At 41.4% G+C, this 21257-nt stretch overlaps 1 protein-coding gene across 1 annotated transcript in view; it reads right to left on the bottom strand.

Annotated features, from left to right (window-relative positions):
* GUCA1B (guanylate cyclase activator 1B) overlaps positions 1-16075 on the bottom strand; it is a 35792-nt gene extending 19717 nt beyond the window's left edge. Inside the window, exons 1-2 of the mRNA XM_056560825.1 lie at positions 15875-16075; positions 1289-1438 (exon numbers count right to left, since the gene is read on the bottom strand). Of these exons, the coding sequence (XP_056416800.1) occupies positions 1289-1438; positions 15875-16075 (351 nt within the window). The remainder of the gene's footprint in view (positions 1-1288; positions 1439-15874) is intronic.
* Positions 16076-21257: the final 5182 nt, after the last annotated feature.

Here is a 21257-nt window from a genome sequence, read left to right as displayed (position 1 = left end):
TAATATCCAGCCTTATGGCTGGACCTAACAGGCTTCCATACTTGGCAGACAGGATACCAATTATGGCATCTATGGGGTTAACGCTGCCAAGACCAGGACGATCTTGGTCCCAGCAGCTGTGGTAGGTTACCGACTGTGATTGACATCTGTGTCCAACCGCCGATCTCCTGCAGCGTGTCGTGCAGAGCAGGAGATCAGTAGGACGTATGCATATACATCCTATTGCGGGATTAATACAGATTGATCAAAACTGTCTGAGAAAAAAATGTGTTAGGCTAGATTTACAATTATGTTTTTTTAAAGTATACCTGTCATTTAAAAAACTTTTAACAAGTCACAGGGACACGTTAAAAGTTTTCTTTGAAATAACAGGTACACTTACCATTCTAACACATCTGGATACCAAATTCAACAGGGTAGCCAAACATGGTGTCACCCTTGCCTTATTTAGGAAAAACTGGCAATACTTCAGTCCTGAAGAATACTGTTTTTCTGTCAATAAAGTTTAAAGGGGCACTCCGGCCCTGAGACATCTTATCCCCTTATCCTAGGGGATAAGATGTCTCACCACGGGGGTCCCGCCGCTGAGGACCCCCGCAATCTTGTATTTGCCACCCACCTGTTTGAGCTGCATGCCGCGGTGCCAGCTCACAAACAGCTGGGTGGCGACCACGGGGCCGCAGTATCGTGACATCACGACTCCGCCCCCGTGTGACGTCACCCCTGCCATCACTATGTCTATGGGGGGGGGGGGGGGGCGTGACAGCCGTGGCCCCGCGTTATAAAATGGGAGCGGCCTCATGATGTACTGGTACGTCATGAGTCCTTAAGTTTAAGGCTATGTTTACACTGCAGAATTTTGACTCTGAAATTCTGTTGGAGTAGAGTCTCATTGATTTCAATGGCATTCTGCTGCACTGAGCATAGGGCTGAATTTCAGCATCCATAGAAACATTGAACCGGTTCCGCTTGGAAATGCTTTGCTCAGGGTCAACACACCTCCCTTCCATGTATCTCTATGGGAGAGCCGGAGGCAGCAGAGTACAGCACTCGTTTATCTCCGGCGTTCCCATAGAAATATATGGAAGGAGCAAGTCGGCCCTGTTTGGTGCAAGAGGAGAGCCAAAGATTGTGGGGGGTCCCATTGATTGGACCCCCTGTGATCAGACACTTACCCCTATCCTGTGGATAGAGAATAAAATGTAAATTGCTGGAGTACCCCTTTATGCTGGAGTACCCCTTTAGACTTTATGCATATGTATTTATCATATTGTACACAACACTTTACCTCTACTATTTCTAGAAGCTCAGTCTTGTCTATACAGCCATTTCCATCTCTGTCGTACACTTTGAAAGTCCATTTCAGCTTATGCTCAAGTTTCCCCCGCAAAACAAGGTTAAGAGCAGCCACATATTCCAGGAAATCTATGGTGTTATCCTATAAGTGACAAAAAACATCAGATGAATTACAATATAACAATGATATATAATTATTTTTTTTTTTTTTACATAGAGAATGAGAGATTGTCTACATATAACAATGAGAAGAATTATATTTTCAATTAAAGTCATTTCAAGGTGGAACTAAGACACAGTTTCAAACTCCATATTTACTGTGTAGGACCCATTGAGCATAGATATATTTATCCACCTACATACAGGTACCATGCAGTAAGGGCCCTATTAGATAGGATGAACTGTGTTAATCAGCGCTCATTTGAAGAGCATATTACGAGGCTCAAGCGTTATGCAGGGTGGGTCACAAGAATTAACACAGAATCATTTGCACATTCCTTTCCTTCAGCTACCAGCTGTACAGCCTTGATCCCGGGGGATATCTGCGGCCTGCGCCAGATGATTTTAAGCAGGTTAAAAAGACCTCATCAGTCAACAAATAATTGTTTTCTCAATTGTCGGCTGGTCACTGGCTCCAGGGCCGTCTTTAATTTTGATTGGACAATTTTTTTGCTGCCCCTGCACCAAGCCTGTCTCCCAAATAAGGAAGGTAACGGAAGTAAGGAAGATAACTGACAAACGGGACCACGGATCAGGGATAGGTAAGTATCATTATCATCAGAGTCACCCACACCACCATCCTGTACCAACAGTTTACTACTGTCTTTCCTTAACACTGAGGATCATCTGGAGAAGGCAGACAGACTCCCAAATTGTAGATACGCAGCTCAGACTTTTTCCTCTTCTTCCTCTATTTCCCTGCACCTAGTAGTAACTGAGCCCCATCTCCACTTGGTGAATTCAATCTTGCTGTGTCTGTTACTGGAGATGGGTTTCCCCCAATAGGCAGGGAGCAGCAGATTGGGGAAAAGTAAAACACCTTGTTGTCAAGACTTTAGAATTGTTTTTCTAAGCAGGAGGAATAATTTGTGGTAAATTAAGTGATTTTCAAAGTATGTTAGGAATCACATAGGCTGGGGAAGTTGTTTGAAAGTGCAGTGACCATTAAAGGATTTGGCTTTATCTCCCTGCTAGGTCACAGTGAGTCCTAGTTAAATGACATAGCCACCTGGTAAAGGGAACATCTGCCCATATATTTAAACATGGTATGTTACTGCCAGAATTTTTTAATTTTTTTTCCCAGCAGTTCTTTTTTTTTCATATATATATAATTTGATTTTGGTGGTAACAAATCACATACATTTGATTCATGTTTGGGGTTCAAGCTCAGAAACCCCCCCAAAAAAATTTCTTTTTGAACACTGTTTATTGCTGACCTAAATTAAGTGTGTAATCTACAGTTTATTTACCGTATAGATTGATATGCACCTGGTGATACTAAATACTGTACAGTGGGTGAAATAAGTATTAAACATGTTATCATTTTTCTCACTAAATATATTTTCAAATGTGCTATTAGCATGAAATTTTCACCAGATGTTGACAACAACCCAAGTAATTCATACATACAACACAAATAAGCTTTGAAAGTAAGTAATCTGTAATAATGTGAAATGACACAGGAAAAAATATAGAACACACTTACTAATATTAATTTAATTCATTGTACAAAGGCCTTTGTTGGTACTAACAGCTTCAAAACACCCCCTGTATGGAGAAACTAGTCACATGCATTGCTCTGGTGTGATTTAGGCTCATGCTTCCACACAAAGTCTTCAAATCTTGAAGGTTCCGTGGGCCTCTTCTATGAATTATGGTCTTCAATTCTTTCCATAGATTTTCATGGGATTTAGATCAAATGATTGGCTGAGCAGCCTTATTTTCTTTCTTTGAAACAATTCGAGAGTTTCCTCAAAGTGTTTGGGTTTATTGTCATGCTGAATTGTCCACCCTCATTTCAACTTCATCATCCTGGTAGATGGCAGTAGATTTTTCTCAAGAATCTCTCGGTAAATTTTCCCATTCATCCTTCAGTTATGTGAAGCTTGTCCATATCATTTGATAAAAAGCTGCCGCACACCATGAGGTTCCCACCTCCAAACTTCACTGTTGGTCTGGTGTTTTAGGCTAGGTTCAGACTACGGAATCTCCGGGCCGAAAATTTCCGCCCGGAGATTCCGAGTGCGGCCAGCCACGTGGACACTGCAGTGTCCAATAGACTGCAATGTGTTCTGCGAGTATTTCCGCCTGAAGAAAGAGCAACGCCATTCTTCAGGAGGAAATTTCCAATCAGATTTTCCATTCACAAATTCCACTTCACAAATTCCAAAGTGTGAATTTGTGAACGGAAACCCATTCACTACACTATACATTTTTGCAAGCGGAATTTCCGCCTGCAATTTCAAAGCAGAATTCCGTAGTCTTAACCTAGCCTTAGGGTGATGTGCAGTGCCATTTCTCCTCCAAACATGGTGTGTATTATGGCAGCCAAACAGTTCTATTTTGCTCTAATCTGACCACACTGTATTCTCCCAGTATTTCACTGAATTTTCCAAATGTTGGGCAACAACAATTTTTACACAAGCTTCAACATGCTTTTTATTCAGCAATGGAATCTTGTGTGGTTAGCGTACATACAGGCCATGACGGTGGAGTGCGTTACTTACTGTGTTCTTTGAGACAACAGTACCTGCTAATTTCAGGTCTTTTTCAAGCTCTGCACAAGTGTCCTTGGCTCTTGGACAACTCTTCTGAAAATTATTTTCACTCTTCTATCCAAAATCTTGTGAGGAGCACCTGGTCGAGGCAAATTTATGGTAAAATGATTGTGTTTTCACTTCCATTTTATGGCTCCACCAGTGGTCATTAGAACATTCAGTAGCTTAGAAATAGGCCTGTACCCAAAGCCATTGTTAAGTTTTGCAACAATTAAATTGTGAAGGTTTTAAAGGGGTACTCCGCCCCTAGACATCTTATCCCCTATCCAAAGGATAGGGGATAAGCTGTCAGATCGCCGCGGTCCCGCTGTTGGGGATCCCCGGGATCCCCGCTGCGGCACTGCGCTATCATTACAGCACAGAGCGAGTTTGCTCTGCACATAATGACGGGCAATACAGGGGCCGCAGCATCGTTACGGGGCCGCCCCTCGTGACGTCACGGCCCGCCCCTTTCAATACAAGTCTATGGGAGGGGGCATGGCGGTCGTCACGCCCCCTGCCATAGAATTGCATTAAGGGGACCGGCTGTGATGTCATGAGGGGCGGAGCCATGACGTCACGCTGCTCCGTCCCCTGTATCGCCCGTCATTACGCACAGAGCGAACTCGCTCTGTGCTGTAATGATAGCGCAGTGCCGCAGCGGGGATCCCGGGGCTCCCCAGCAGCGGGACCGCGGCGATCTGACATCTTATCCCCTATCCTTTGGATAGGGGATAAGATGTCTAGGGCGGAGCACCTCTTTAAGACAGCTCTTTGCTTTAACCCATTACTCATTGGCAATGAGACCTCATTGTAAGCCATCAGTGAGGCAGAAAGGCGTTCATTTGCACTGACAAGGGTCTGGATTGCTTTTTAATTACTGATAGATTTCAGCTGTTTTCTTGGCTTTTCATGTCTGTTTGTACTTCCCTTTCCTGAAGTATTCAATACTTTTTACCTGTTTAATTTCACATTATTACCAACATCTGGTGAATATTTCATGTCGATAGCACCTTTGGAAATATATTTAGTAAGGAAAATGGTTACGTTTTCAATACTTATTTCACCTGCTGTATATGGGAGCTATTTTATAGCTTATGTATTTTACTAAATTAAAAAATATATATATTTTTAAAAGTTTATTTATTTATATTAGTTGTCCCATATTTATAGTTTTGCTTACAATATGCTGGCACTCTTCTAGCTGCCAACATTCTGTGCCTGTGACCTGTTAGGGCACACTACAGACAAACATTATGTGCAGTGCTGTCGCCATGGTGACGAAAGCCCCAACAATTATTCTGCCAGGACAACACAACACATTGGGGGGTATTTATCAAAGGATTTATGTGTCTATTTTAATGTAACTTTGGCGCAATACTTTGGCGCAGTGTCTTTTTGCGCCAAAGTTTGGCGCATCTTCTCCACTGTCATTTTTACAACTTTCTCAAAATCACACAGTCCTGTGTGTGATTTCAACTTTAGTAATTCAGTAATTCAACATTTGCGCCAATCGATCTTTGGTGCAATTTTGGCGCAAATCCCGTTTTTTTGGCGCAAATCACCGCCAAGAAATTTTGCACTTGGAAAACACACTTAGCAATGTAAAAAAAATGTAAAGGCGTCAAAATACATTAAAAAGGGCTGCTCAATACTATCCTGAGGAACCTTCACCCTCCGTTGAGCCAGCATTGGACATGGCCACACAGGTTCAGGAAAGGTAAGCACTAAAGCAGTGGTCTCCAACCTGCGGACCTCCAGATGTTGCAAAACCACAACTCCCAGCATGCCCGGACAGCCAACGGCTGTCCGGGCATGCTGGGAATTGCAGTTTTACAACATCTGGAGGTTCGCAGGTTGAAGACCACTGCACTAAAGTAAAAAAAAAAAAAAAAAACTACTCGAGTTGAAAATAAAATCCATTTCACCTGGTGGCTATAAACCCCACAAAAGAAAATAACTCACGTCGCTTGCTGATATCCTGCAGGAGGGACTCCGAAATGGCTGCTCTACAGGGTAAAATATGCGTCCTCTATGGCGGTAAGTTCTGTGTAAAAGGCGCTGTGAACGGCTGATTTCAACATTTGAGCCAAAATTACTAACAGCTTGCACCAAATGATAAATTTGGTGCATGTCCACGAAAACCAAAGTGAAAAAAAAGGGTAAAAAGAAACATTCAACAGGCAAAATTGATAAATACCCCCCCCCCCCCCCCCCCCATTGTCCTTTGTTATGTGCTATGATTGTGTTTTACTGCAGTCCTGAGGAGGTTACCTGTTGGGAATAGTGTTTTCCTGGCAATTTCTGCATCAACAGGGCTATGTGTTACTGTTGCCAATCTTGCAGGGACATTCGCTATAATGGAAATGTACTTCATTGTGTTGGCAAAAAATATGATTAAAAATGAGGTCCAGTCTGTCAGTAGTGGATGTGGCAAGAGTTTTACATAGGAAGCGTGTTTCTCCTATCAGCTCCCCATACCACATGACATGATGACGGTGTAGTTACCTATGCAAAATAACGGTGGGTTACGTAACATTAGGCTCCAAGGTCAGCCATAGGCATCTGGCCATTAGACCATAGCATAGACCAAAACCAACTGTATACACTCAAGGATATGTATATCTTTGCTTCCTATGAATGTAAACAGAGTATACCTATTACTGACGGCAAATAAATATCCTGAAATCATGAGAAATTGAAAAAAACTAAGACGATTAGAAATTGGATAATTGATCAATCATATGCTGAACATTAACAAATTAAGTAATATGGCAGCATGAATTCAAGACCCAGCCTACCTGGGGGGGGGGGGGGCACATTACAGTGCCCTCTAACCCAACCATGAAGAGTGATCCTAAAATGCTACCGTTCAATAGAGAACAGAATGCTGTTACCTAATAGGAGTTCAGTCCTATATTTTCTTCTTGTCGCAAGAACAATACATTATAAGCAAGCAGATCCTGGTATTAATATTAAAACATGGATGATAATATGTCATTTGAATAGCTGTACTAAAGTGTATCTAATGTTGGTAGACAATAGTTTGGGAATGTTATTACTCTGCTAGCAGTTTAGGACAAAACAATTCATTGAATGTTAAAATTATTTCTGTCAATAGAGGGAGCTCCCTAAATCTAAATTAGTTATTGAGTTCCATGGGAGCGTTATAAATCCCTATGCAGGGAACTTCTAATAGCAGTAGCTGAGAGCAGACAAATACTTCAGAATATAACTCTATGACTGTGTGTATTGAGAGCTTTGTATCTGGAAACCATAAACCTATAAAGAATTCTTGGCTTTTTAGATAAAATAAAGTTACATTTATGATTTTTTTTTCTTTTCTAAACCAATTACATTAATTCCTTTACCATTCACAATACAATAGCCAAATCTTGTAATTCTACAATATTAAAGGGGTTGCTCAGGCAAAGTAAAAATTAGCTTCAAGGCATGAGGTAAGAATAACAAACATGTTATACTTACCTCTTCTGGTCCTCCACAACTGCCGCACTGATACTCACAGTCCTCATGGTACTCCCTGGTCTCCACTTCTTCTGGGTTGTGTCCTGACCCCACAGGACCTGCCTGCTCAGCCAATCAATGGCCTCAGTGGTATCTTAGTCACTGATTGAAAGAGTGGGAGATCCTGTGGGCTAGGGTTTGAAGAAGCAGAGACCAGTAAAGGACCAAAGAAAGTGAGTGTAGTAGTTTATTTATTATTATATACAACCCCCAGCTTGAGAGCAAATTTTGATGTTGCCCGTGGCCATGCACTTTAGGGGTGGCCTGGGGTTCTAAAAAAAATTGCTTAAAAGCTTGAACCAGTATAAAAAATATAATTCTGTTGTAAATCCTACCCCGTGCCACCACTATTTCAGTGTTCCCAGCAAGCAGTTGTTGCTGAGGCCATATCGGCTACAGAGTCAGCGGACATTGTAAATGACATCATCACTATAGTGGTGGGGCATTTAGGAGTATATATTTGTTCATTTTATGTCAGTTCCAGCTCTTAGTCAATTTTCTAAAAATCCCAGACAACTCCTTTAACCACTGCACCCCAGACCTTCAAGGATATTAGATCTTAGTCCATAACCCCGATAGAACATGTAACCACCATAAGAACCACGTATAATGTATATCAATATAGTCTAAGCAAAGATATTAGGTAAATCATTGTAGAACATCAGGGCTATAACCGGTATACAGTAACTAAAATGTAAAACACCTTATATAAATAAAATGCAATGTTATTTATGCTAAAGGTTTGCAAATTCCATCTAATTAGGGTAATTGTAGACCCCAATGCACTGGAGTAGGGGCCTAACTAAAGGGGGTGCAGAGGTAGCACTCACACCAGGGTCCTGGTGCCCAAGGGCGCCCCATGGCACATCTGCCCAATAAGAGGCTAGTATTATAATTGGCATATGAGGCCCTGTTGCAGATTTTGCAACAGGTCCCAGAAGTTACAAGTTACGCCTCTGCACTGGAGTATACAAACTGTGTGCACTATGTGAAAAATCCATGGCCCTTAATAGACGTGTGTACTCTAAACCTAAGGCAAATAAAATTACTTGCCCCTGCATGCAACCTGTGCATAAAACTTATATAAATTAAGGGGAATGTGCCATCAGAAAGTGCCCAAATGTTTCAAGATTCTATGGTAAACATTTTTTGGGGGAATATTTGGTTATTTTGTTTTCCATTTTACTATTTATTTATAAAAATAATCCTGAAATGTTGATGCTTTCATTCTGCTCACTGGCCCAAATCTAAGCTAAGAATTCCTATTCTGTTTGTGATTAGAAAAGTGGGCAGTACAACATTATAGCGAAAGGTGTCACATGTAGATAAAGAAAACAACAGGAGCTCAGCCTCCCCCTCCCCTGTAGAAAGACCTCTGTACAGATCACAGTGTATGCTTGCAAACATGTCCCATACAAAAATAGGCTCTAGAGATGTTCATTGTGTTTTGGGGGCTTGCCATAAGGAATCTATCTAATTGCTGTTAAAAGCAGATTTAGCATGGCTACCCCCATGATATTGTACTAAAAATCAAATATATAAAAAATACAATCAGATAATTGAAACAGATTTTAAAAAAGAACATGTTTTAGTATCTGTCTCCAAGTAAGAAAAAAAAATGTATCTCCCAAATTGTCTTTAACCCCCTTGAGGACCAAGCCCATTTTCACCTTAAAGGGGTACTCCGGTGAAAACCTTTTTTCTTTTAAATCAACTGGTGGCAGAAAGTTAAAAATATTTGTGAATTACTTCTATCAAAAAATCTTAATCCTTCCTGTACTTATTAGCTGCTGAATACTACAGAGGAAATTATTTTCTTTTTGGAATGCTCTCTGATGACATCACAAACACAGTTCTCTCTGCTGACGTTATTATAATAATAACGCTTTATTTATTGTTGTCCTTAGTGGGATTTGAACCCAGGTCCCCAGCACTGCAAGGCAGCAGTGCTAACCACTGAGCCACCATACTGCCCTTAAAATACAACTGCTATGCATCTGCTATGCATGGTTGCTAAAATGGACAGAGATGTCAGCACTGTGCACTGTGTTCATGATGTCATCAGTGTTCCAAAAAGAAAGGAAATTCGTCTGTAGCATTCAGCAGCTAATAAGTACTGGAAGGATTAAGATTTTTCAATAAAAGTAATTTACAAATATGTTTAACTTTCTGCCACCAGTTGATTTAAAAGAAAAAAGGTTTTCACTGGAGTACCCCTTTAAGGACCAGGCCAATTTAATTTTTGTGTTTTTGTTTTTTCCTCCTCGCCATCTAAAATCCATAACTCTTTTATATTTCCATCTACAGACCCATATAAGGGCTTGTTTTGTGTGTGACCAATTGCACTTTGTAATGAAACCTCTCATTTTACCATAAAATGTACAACGAACCCCAAAAAAAATGTATTTAGGGAGGAAATGAGAACCAAAATTTTGCACATTTTGGAGGGGTTCGTTTTCACACTGTACAATTTGCAGTAAAAATTATATGTGTTCTTTATTCTGTGGGTCAATACGATTAAAATGATACCCATGGCTATATACTTTTATATTTTTGTACCGCTTAAAAAAAATCTAAAACTTTTTGTACAAAATCAGTAATCTAAAATCGCCCTATTTTGACCACCTATAACTTTTTCACTTTTCCGTATATAGGGCAGTATGAGGGCTCGTTTTTTGTGCTGTCATCTCTACTTTTTTTTAGATACCCCATTTGCATATATAAAACTTTTAAATAATTTTTTATAAATTTTTTTTTATAAAATGTGACAAAAAAGACAAATTTTTGTACTTTTTAAAAAATTTTTACGTTTCCGCCATTCACCGTACGGGATCATTAACATTATATTTTGATAGTACAGACATTTACGCACGCGGCGATACCAAATATGTTTATTAAAAAAATTACGCTTTTTGGGGGTAAAATGGGAAAAACTGACAATTTTTATTTTTACACTTTTTATGTCACCATAGGGGACTATCTATAGCAATCCTTTGATTGCTAATAGTGTGCAGTGCTATGTATAGGACACAGCACTGCTCAGTATTATCGGTGATCTTCTGCTCTGGTCTGCTCGATCTCAGACCAGAGCAGAAGACCCCGGGAGACGGCCGGTGCCAGGAGAGGGGACCTCCGGCCGCTATGCTGGAGCTGGATGATCGGATCGCCGCGGCAGCACTGCGGGCGATCCGATCATCCATTCAAAGTGCCGCAATGCCGCAGATACCGTGTTCTGTATTGATCACGGCATCTGAGGGGTTAATGGCGGACATCCGCGCGATCGCGGGTGTCGGCCATTACAGGCAGGTCCCCGGCTGCTGCTAGCAGCCGGAACCTGCCGTGTATGACGGTCATACACAGGAAGTAAATGTTTCCTTCTGCTCCTCTCGGCAACTTGTTTCCCCGGCTATCAAGCTTGTGGGACAGGCTAGACTATAAATAGACTCTAATAGGAGATGCTGGAATTGGAAGATCATATGTGCTTGTCCCCCTCTGCATTATATAGGCTGCCAGAGGCATGTATACAGCTCCGAGGCCTGGGCCTCCTCCCCAACTGCAACCGCCTGTCTGCTACCAGAAACCGGTGCTGCTGGCTGTCGGGTGCTGTCATCCCCGGGCTTCGTGTTAGACTCCACACCAGACCTGAGCACAAGAACCTGCTCTGGATGACGAGTAACGCCACTGACGCCCGCTGGTGCAAAGAAGACAAGCTGCCTGCCCTGAGACGAATCTGCAATCTGAGCCGGGACCAGGCCTGGGCAGGTGAGGTGGCAGCGAAGGGGGGGGGGGAGGGGTTAATGAAATGGAACAGGGGGAGGAGGGGGGGGGGGGTTAATGAAATGGCACAGGGGGGTTAATGAAATGGCACGGGGGAGCGTGAGGGGGGGTTTAATGAAATGGCACAGGGGGGAGGAGGGGGTTAATGAAATGGCACGGGGGGAGGTGGGGGGTTAATGAAATGGCATGGGGGAGGAGGGGCAGGGGGGTTAATGAAATGGCACAGGGGGGCGGGGACGGGTTAATGAAACGGCACAGGGGAGGAGGGGGTAGGGAGGTTAATGAAATGGCACAGGGGGAGAAAAAGGGTTAATGAAATTGCACAGGGGGATCAGACGGGCCACCTCAATTGCCAATCCCCCCTCTGTTCCCCCTATTCCATTTCAATTCACACCCTCCTCTCTGATCCCCTGTGCCATTTAATCCGCTCTTCATATCAGAAGGGGGGTATTGAAATGGCACAGAGGGGATCAGAGGGGGGAATTGAAATGGTACAGAAGGGGGGGATTGGGAATTGAAATGGCAAAGGGGGATTGGTAATGGAGAGCACTGGAAAAATGCAGTCTAACATGTTTGTCCGGTAGATGCTGAAGAGATGAACTATTGGCTGGAAGAAGACATCATGGCGGTCTAAGCTGGATGGGAAGAAAAGGAAAGAGGACACTGCTGATCAGAAAAGATGTATTTGTGAATCCCTAAATGTAATTGCAATCACTTATATGGTATACAGATCTGTATACAGCTGGTATATACAAATAGATGGTCCTGTATAAAATCACTTATATGGTATACAGATCCTGTATACAGCTGGTATATACCTCTATATGATCACTGTATTTGGGGGGGGGGGAGGTAGTTGGGGAATCTTGGTTTGGATATAGTGGATTTTATTTAATGACAGTATAGTGGAATTATCCAGTCATTAGTTCCTTTGTGGTGTAATGGTCCTTGTGTGGCGGTATTATGTGTCCCTTATATAGGTATATTATTGGTAATATTAATTTTGGTATACCCTTATTATTGGTATTGTTGGTCTCAGTATGCACAATCTGGTCAGGTTAAAAGAATGTAAGGTAATATTTGCTCCTTGTTTAGTGGTTTTAAAGTGGTATTAGTAAAGTGGTATTAATTGCAAAGGTTCTAATTGATAAGCCTAAAGGCTCGTTAACACGGGCACATTACCTGCGGAATTTCCGCAGCGTATTTTGCTACCATTGACTTCAAATTGTCAGCAGAAAATCCGTAATAGAGGCAGATTTGAAGATTTTCTTTTAGACCTATTGAAGTCAATGGTAGCAAAATCAGCTACGGATTTTCCACAGCAGATACACTGTGGAAATTCCGCTGTTAATCAGTCCGTGTGAATGAGCCCTTAAGCAGATAAATTGATGAATATATACTGTGAAGCTGTATCTGTAGAAATTGGGGAAAAAAACTATTTAACCCGTCCAGGACACAGGGCGTACAGGTACCTCCTGGCATCCTTTGATTTAAGGACCCAGGGAGTACATGTACATCCTGGAGGTTTCCGTTCACCACCAGTAACCCCTTGGGTGGGGGGTCCTGAGTCAATTCAGACCGGCAATCAGCGGTGATTCCAGGTCAATCAGGTCTCCGGAGACGCAGAAAAAAAGGAGTGAGGTGACACGGGATACAGCAGAAGGTGAGGCCTGTTCGCCTCCTGCTGTTGCATAGCAACAACTCCCAGCATGCACAGCCAAAGGGCATGCTGGGAGTTGTAGTTCTGCAACAGCTGGAGACACAACTACAACTCCCAGCATGCCCTTTGGCTGTCTGTGCATGCTGGTAATTGTAGTTGTGCAACAACTGGAGGAACACTTTTTTTTTAAAGTGTTCCTCCAGCTGTTGCATAAATACAACTCCCAGCATGCATGGACAGCCAAAGAGCATTCTGGGAGTTGTAGTAGTGTGCCTCCACCTGTTGCATAACTACAACTGTAAGCATGCCCTGCTGCTGTCAGTGCATGCTGGGAGATGTAGTTTTGCAACAGCTGAAGGCATAACTTAGTGTTTCACAACCAGTGTGCCTCCAGCTGTTGCGAACTACAACTCCCAGCATGCACTGACAGATCGTACATGCTGAGAGTTGTAGCTTTGCAACAGCTGGAGGCACCCTGGTTGCAAAAAACTGAGTTAAGTAACAGTGTACCTCCAGCTGTTGCATAACTACTACTCCCAGTATATACAGACAGCCAAAGGGCATGCTGGGAGTTTTAGATTTGCAACAGCTGGAGGTTCAGGGGTGAAAATGAAAAATTAAATTTTTCATTTCCACAGCCCACTGTTCCAAAGATCTGCCAAATGCCAGTGAGGTGTAAATGCTCACTGCACCCCTTATTAAATTCTGTGAGGGATGTTGTTTTAAAAATGGGGTCACGTGAAAATGAAAAATTTTATTTTTTTCACTAAAATGCTGGTGTTACCCCAAATCTTTTATTTTTACATGGGGTAATAGGAGAAAAAGCCTCCCAAAATTTGTAAAACCATTTCTTCTGAGTATGGAAATACCCCATGTGTGGATGTAAACCCCCTGTCCACACATGGGGTATTTCCATAGAAATGGTTTTACAAATTTTGGGAGGCTTTTTCTCCTATTACCCCGTGTAAAAATAAAAAAATTGGGGTAACACCTGCATTTTAGTGAAAAAAATAAAATTTTTAATTTTCACGTCCAACTTTTGTGGAAATTTGTCAAACACCTGTGGGGTGTAAAGGCTCACTGTACCCCTTGTTACTGGAAAAAAAACAATGGCTCACAACAACATGTGAATAGAGCTTTAAAAAGGGAAAGGCTAGAAGAGACTTTGTTGTGAGCATGCATTGAAATTGTTTACTGGGCATTTTTTTATTGTCCAGTCTGTTCTTGAAAAGGCCAGGGTAGAGGGCATATGGAATCTCTTCATTCATTGGCTTGCTTCTGAGAATCACAAAAGCAGAAATATATATTCCATGGGGGAAAGACAGAACAGAAAAATAAAATGCATAATATTCATGGTGATTCATGGTGCTTTACTGAAGATCGTAGGTGTGCAAGCACCTGAATACATGTACGTGTGGTTTACACATGTTGTGAACAAGTTCTAGCAAAGCTCAATCCAGCTGTATAGTACAATTCACAAAGGCTTCCTTGTTTGTAGAGTACTAGGGCTGTTTGCCCATTTACTGCCCCTGAAAATTCTATATAATTACATTATTAAGTAAAGACAAATTAATAACTATTTCAGGTTTTTGCTCATCTTTGCTAGATTTTGCAGATCTTTATATTATGTACTGAACTATAAATAGTTACATAGGCAAATGCAATTCACACGTAATGAGCTATGTGGGATATTATTATTGCAGAGGCTGTGTTAACATAGTTTTTTTTTTTTTTTAGCAGTACCGGTGTGGTACCGCACTTATTTGTACCATGTTTTATGTACAATTTTACCGTGATTATGCAAATAATGGAAAAATGCATCATGTTTACCACAATTTCATTAAGTTTATGTAAAACCACAGCCCAATCATGTGTGGCACCATGTGACAGTACTGCTAATAAAACAACACGTGTTAACACAGCATCTGGTCTGAGATGTTAGGATGCAATCTCGTTACGTGTGCTTTGCATTTACCTGCCTGACTTTTTTAGGATTTAAAATTTTGCGAAAATTTTTACATTTTGCAACAAAATGGAAAAAAAGCATTGCAAAACCAAAACCTCAGATATTTTGAAAGCAAAGTGACCTTTCAAAAGGTCAAAATATCGCTATAACATAAAGGACACAGGTTTTTTAATAAGTCCCCAAACATATAAAAAAAACTGCATCAATTCCAGTCGTGGAATTACTACAGTTTTTGTTATACAATGTGTCCACTGACGGACCTTTTTTAAATAGACTTTAATGGAGCATACTAGGAGAAAAACACTGCTGCTTTTCCATCTATTTTACTGCAAATTGTTTTCATTTTACAGTGTGAAGTGCCAAATGGAGGAATTTATCTATTCGTTTGCACCTATATTTGACATTTCAATTTTTTGAGACTCTCAATCTCATTTTACACGATAGGTGGCATAAAAATCCACTACGCAAAACTAAATGTTTTAGAAAATTCGCCATATACATTATACATCACGAAACAATATTTAACAATTTCCACATTTGACATCAGAGAAAGAGGAAAAAGGGCATGTTAGAAAAGTGGAATTAAAAATGACGCAAATGATAAATTTCCACAGAAATCTAACAGAGTGTTGGAAATTGTTCATTATATAATAAAACATTTTACACAGCAGAATAAAATGAGAAAAACTGAATGTTTTTACTCATGAGAACAATATTTTGTGACTCATATGCTCAGGCAAGACATTTCAGCTAATGTGAGGGATTACATCCCGGGTCTTCAGTAATTCTCTCGGTGTCCTTGTTACTTAGAGAAGTCATTTAATCACACGTACACACGTACATAGATCTCTGCTTGCCTGCACTCTAGCATTCAGACTTTGGAGCAAAACTTACCCCATTTTTATCAAAAGCTCTGAACATGTGTTCTACATAGTCTGCTGCCTCTTGGTTGTCTGTCACGCCAAAAAATCGCTTAAATTCATGCATAAAAAGAGTTCCACTTGGGCATTCAACAACAAACTTCTTATACCATTCCTGGAGCTCGGCCACATCTATTTCCACCCTGTTAGACTCCTCACTGAGGTGCTGCCCCATCTTCAGAAGTCCCCTCAACGGCACTCACTCTTCTCAGTCTCTCTGTCCTTCTTCACTGAATGACCCTATGACCTTATGTTTGTCTTAAAAAAAAAAAAGCCAATATTAACGTGGTTCCACCCATTCAGCTTTGTTGCTCGGCCTCCACAAACCACATTCCAAGTGTTTCTGGTAAAGACAGAGAATAAAAGTCCAATTGTTCTTTCACTAGTGTTCCAAGACAAAAAAAAGTAACAGCTTTCAAATGGTTGATTCGAGTCAATGTATGTTGAAAGCTGTTACAAACAAAAAAGATGAAGTTACCCAACCTCTTTAAGATTTCTTCTTTCCTATTGTTAGGCTGGATTTTGTAAAGTCACATACAGTCTAAGCCTATTTAATATGTCCTCCTGGAAGTATGTTTCTCGATCCATCCCTTGGCTGTGGCTTTCATCTGTAATAAAAGATGACTACAACGCAGAAATCCAAGAAGAAAGGTGAACTTGATACTAAAAAAATATATCAAATTGTTGTTATTTCACTGTGTGACTTTCAGTAGTTCTGTATCTATGCTCTGTCTGATCTGCACAAGGAGACAAAAAAGGGGGTGGGCGCCATTAGCCTAAATACAACATGTGTTGTCAGATAGGGATAAGAAGATTTAAGATCATTAGAAGACTCTCAAAGGGACTTAGGTCTTGTCATGTGATGCCTTTATTAAAGATACAGCACAGCCGGCAAGTTTCTAAATTGTACTAAAAGGACAAAAGTGATTTATCTCTGTAGAACATTTTTTAGACCATATGCTTATGTAATTCAGGAAATGTCTATTAGAAGATTAGATATGACATTTATAGCTCCATAGTAAAATAGATGTTATGTTCGTGATGTATTTAATTTCTCTGCTCATGCTTTGAGGAGTAAAGGGGCATGTACAGGACATTGGACAGGACATTGTGGCCTTGTTGTCCATTTAGTGTGTTTAGTGCAAAACTATGAAGAGCTCCCCTTACCAGAAACATTGCAATGTTAACATACAAGGGTGACATGAATTGTCCTGATTAGGTTCTGCCTACTTGGTTTCCTATGAAGGATGGGAAGGAGGCTGAAGGAACAAGTACCAGGTCCTTCTGCTCTGTCCAAAATTGGACGGGAGATTTATATGAACTGAAACCAGGAGGAAGTTCCATTTTGATTCTCCCCATGGGGTCAGTCTCCCTATATAGATGTTTCTCCTAAATCTCACATTATCTTTCAGTGGTTTACCTGTCAACATAAAAATCTCAGTCACCCCTGATAGTGTACCTGCTGTGATATAATCATTTATCCATACACTTATTCAGGCATTAGTGATCTGGTTGTTTAGTATGGTGCACTGATCCTTCATAACCTCATACACTAGGGATTTCTCTTTATCACTTAATGGTTTACACTTACTGTACATACCTATTGTACTGTATCTGGCTCCTGTTGACCCTAATATACCTGAATACTGACAAAGTCCTTATAGTCCCTTGTATTGCAGATTTCAATGATTACAATACAATGTAAACTTTTCCAACACTAAAAAAAAATGCCACATAAGCAGGAGTAGCTCCTACAGAACCAGTGATGAGCAAAATAGGAACCAGTAAAAAAATTATATTTTACATGTTTCATTCTCTATTATAATATGCCTGCAACTGGTTATTTGGCTGGGATTTCAGGAGGTATGTAGAAGAAGAAAGGAGGTTTAAACTGGAATACCAACCAGCTTCTGATATTAATGTCAATAGGAAAAAGCCACAATGATAGCACACACATTCAGAACACTGTAGAGCCAATGAATGGGATCAGCAGTGCAATGTGCTCAGAATGAGCAAGAAGAACATATCATCCAAGCAAAGTAAACAGAAGCAGCGGGGCAGACTGGATTGCAAGCGCTGTAAAGCAGAAGACAAGTTAGTATATTTTATAACCATAACATTGTGTTTTCAATTTATGTTGGAAACCCCCTTTATACAGGCCCTTCAGGAATGTGGTCATTTGCATTGCACTCGCCCTCGTATGTGGGTCTTACAATGCATTCTCTTTATTGCATAGTAAACAAACATTGGTCCAGTCTTCCACAAGACATTGCATTGTGTACCATGGAAACAACCACAGACATCCAGTCACTCCACAAGGCTTCATCCCACCACATATCCCAAAAAGATTAAAAGAACTGTGTAAACACAAAGAGAGGAATTTATTACACAATTCACAACTGTTTTTGGCATGAAAAAGTTGCAAATTTTTGTATACATGTTAGTTGTGTCTTTCTGCCACATGCGCTTCCACAGGCAGTGCAGGGTCTGCAGCCAGGAACAGACCTCCTGAATTCAACTGCTGCAAGCTGCTGGTGTACCATTGGGCATGCATTACCCTAAAGGACCCTATGGATGGAGGGCTGAGTTATCTTCTCCCAGGACCAAGGGTTAGAGGGAATAGGGGAACTGCACAATCAAAGTTAAAGGGGTACTCCGGTGAAAACCTTTTTTTCTTTTAAATCAACTGGTGGCAGAAAGTTAAACATATTTGTAAATTACTTCTATTAAAAAATCTTAATCCTTCCTGTACTTATTAGCTGCTGAATACTACAGAGGAAATTATTTTCTTTTTGGAATGCTCTCTGATGACATCACGAGCACAGTTCTCTCTGCTGACGTTATTATAATAATAATAACACTTTATTTATTGTTGTCCTTAGTGGGATTTGAACCCAAGTCCCCAGCACTGCAAGGCAGCAGTGCTAACCACTGATCCACCATGCTGCCCTTAGCATACATCTGCTATGCATGGTTGCTAAAATGGATAGAGATGTCAGCAGAGAGCACTGTGTTCGTGATGTCATCAGTGTTCCAAAAAGAAAGGAATTTCCTCTGTAGCATTCAGCAGCTAATAAGTACTGGAAGGATTGAGATTTTTTAATAGAAGTAATTTACAAATATGTTTAACTTTCTGCCACCAGTTGATTTAAAAGAAAAAAGGTTTTCACCGGAGTACCCCTTTAATCCAAGTCAGAAAGGCACAGATGAAATAATATCCCAGACGTATTCACACAATTAGGCACTGTACAGATGCAACAAAACATCAACCCAGGATCATATAAACATTATGCAGTTTAACACATGTGCTGCACCATCAACAGGGCAAAAGAGGGATAGTCGGCTTACAAACTATAATGTTCCATGCCAGACAAGAATAATGATTAGTAATGAATAGTAATCATTATAGATGAGCGAATCGAAGCTGTCGAACCCGAATTCGTTACGAATTTCAGGAAATATTCGATTTGCAACAAATGCGAATATCGTCGCAATTCTATCATGCAAATCGCTTCATTAAACTCCATTTTACAGCGTTCCAGGCTCCAGGGCATCTAAAATGGCGGATCCACATGTCAACACATGGGGCAAGGGACGCTGGGAAGGCGGGAAGGCAAGGTGGGAGGGGAAGTAGGCGGTATGACCCTGAATCACATGCAGGATGCAGCCTATCAGTAGCCAGTCACCCCTGTGATGTCACAGCCCTATATAATCGGCAGCCATATTGCGGCCAGCCACTTCATTCATGACACTGCAGAGAGATGGGACAGACAGCCTATTTGGGTGTGTGTTACAGCAGAGAAAAGCGCATTCCAGCAGCAATTAACATTCTCCTAGTCACATCAGTGTTCTCGTGGATGGAGAGCATTGTTTTTTTCACTGAAAATTATTTTTACTGCAGCTGCAGGCATTAACCTCCCAGTCGCTTTCTTCGGCATAGTATTACAGAGAGGGGCAGATAGCTGTGTGTTGCCTCATACATTTCAACAAGCTGCATAAACTTCATAAACCTTAGCAGAGGAGGCAGTAATAATTTTTCAGCGCAATTCAGTGCCTTTGTTCCACAAAAAATCATCTACTTGTTATACTAGTCTGTAGACGGTATAATACAGTGGTCCCTCAACATACGATGGTAATCCATTCCAAATGAACCATCGTTTGTTGAAACCATCGTATGTTGAGGGATCCGTGCAATGTAAAGAATAGGAAGTTGTACTCACCTGTCCCCGCCGCTCCGGACCATCACCGGTGCCCTGGATGTTGCGCTCCATCGCTGTCGCCGCGTCCCCGTGATGTCCCCGTCGCTCCAGAACGTCTCTGCTGCCCGGGGTCGTCGCTCTCCCGTCGCCGTCATCACGTCACTACGCACGCCCCTCCTATTGTATGGCGGGACCGCGTGCGCGGCGACGTGATGACGATGATGGAGAGCGCCGGCGATGGAGGGGATCCCGAAGAAGACAGTCCGGAGCCCCGAGGACAGGTAGGAGACCATCACCGGAGTACACGGGGCACCGTAAACGGCTATCTGGCGGCAGCTGAAGCAGTCAGCGCTGCCGGATAGCCGTTTATGCGATGGCCCCGACATACAAAAGCATCGTATGTTGATGCTGCCTTCAACATGCGATGGCCTTTGAGAGGCCATCGCATGTTGAAATTATCGTATGTTGGGGCCATCGTAGGTCGGGGGTCACTGTACACAGCAGTCCATTCCTAATAGTCTGTGACAGAGTGCAATTTTGTATTTAGTACACATCTTATTTTGGCTGCAGCACTCTTGTGTACTGCTGGTGTTTTACAAACATTTTTTTATTTTTTTAAGGGTACTGTAGCACATTTCTCTGCCCTCATCAGTGCATACTGCATACGTACATCTAAGTAGTGTACTATTTTGTACCTGTTAATCTGTCAAGGGCCTACATACTGTGAAAGGACAGACAAAAGTTATCACCGGCTGGTGTTTTAAAAAAAATTACTGAGTTTTTAGGCGAATTGTAGCGCATTTTTCTGCCCTCATAAATGCATCCCGCATACGTATATCTAAGTAGTGTACTATTTTGTACCTGTTAATCTGTCAAGGGCCTACATACTGTGAAAAGACAGACAAAAGTAATCTCCTGCTGGTGTTTTACAAAAATACAGAGTTTTTAGGCATTTTGTAGGGCATTTTTCTGCTCTCATCAGTGCATACCGCATTTGTACATCAAAGTAGTGTACTATTTTGTACATGTTAATCTGTCAAGGGCCTACATACTGTGAAAGGACAGAAAAAAGTAATCACCGGCTGGTGTTTTACAAAAATACAGAGTTTTTCGGCGCATTGTAGCACATTTTTCTGCCCTCATAAGTGCATACCGCAT

Source organism: Hyla sarda, chromosome 2 (assembly GCF_029499605.1).
Source record: "Hyla sarda isolate aHylSar1 chromosome 2, aHylSar1.hap1, whole genome shotgun sequence".
Lineage (NCBI taxonomy): Eukaryota > Metazoa > Chordata > Amphibia > Anura > Hylidae > Hyla > Hyla sarda.
This window is presented reverse-complemented; position numbering and strand designations above follow the sequence as displayed.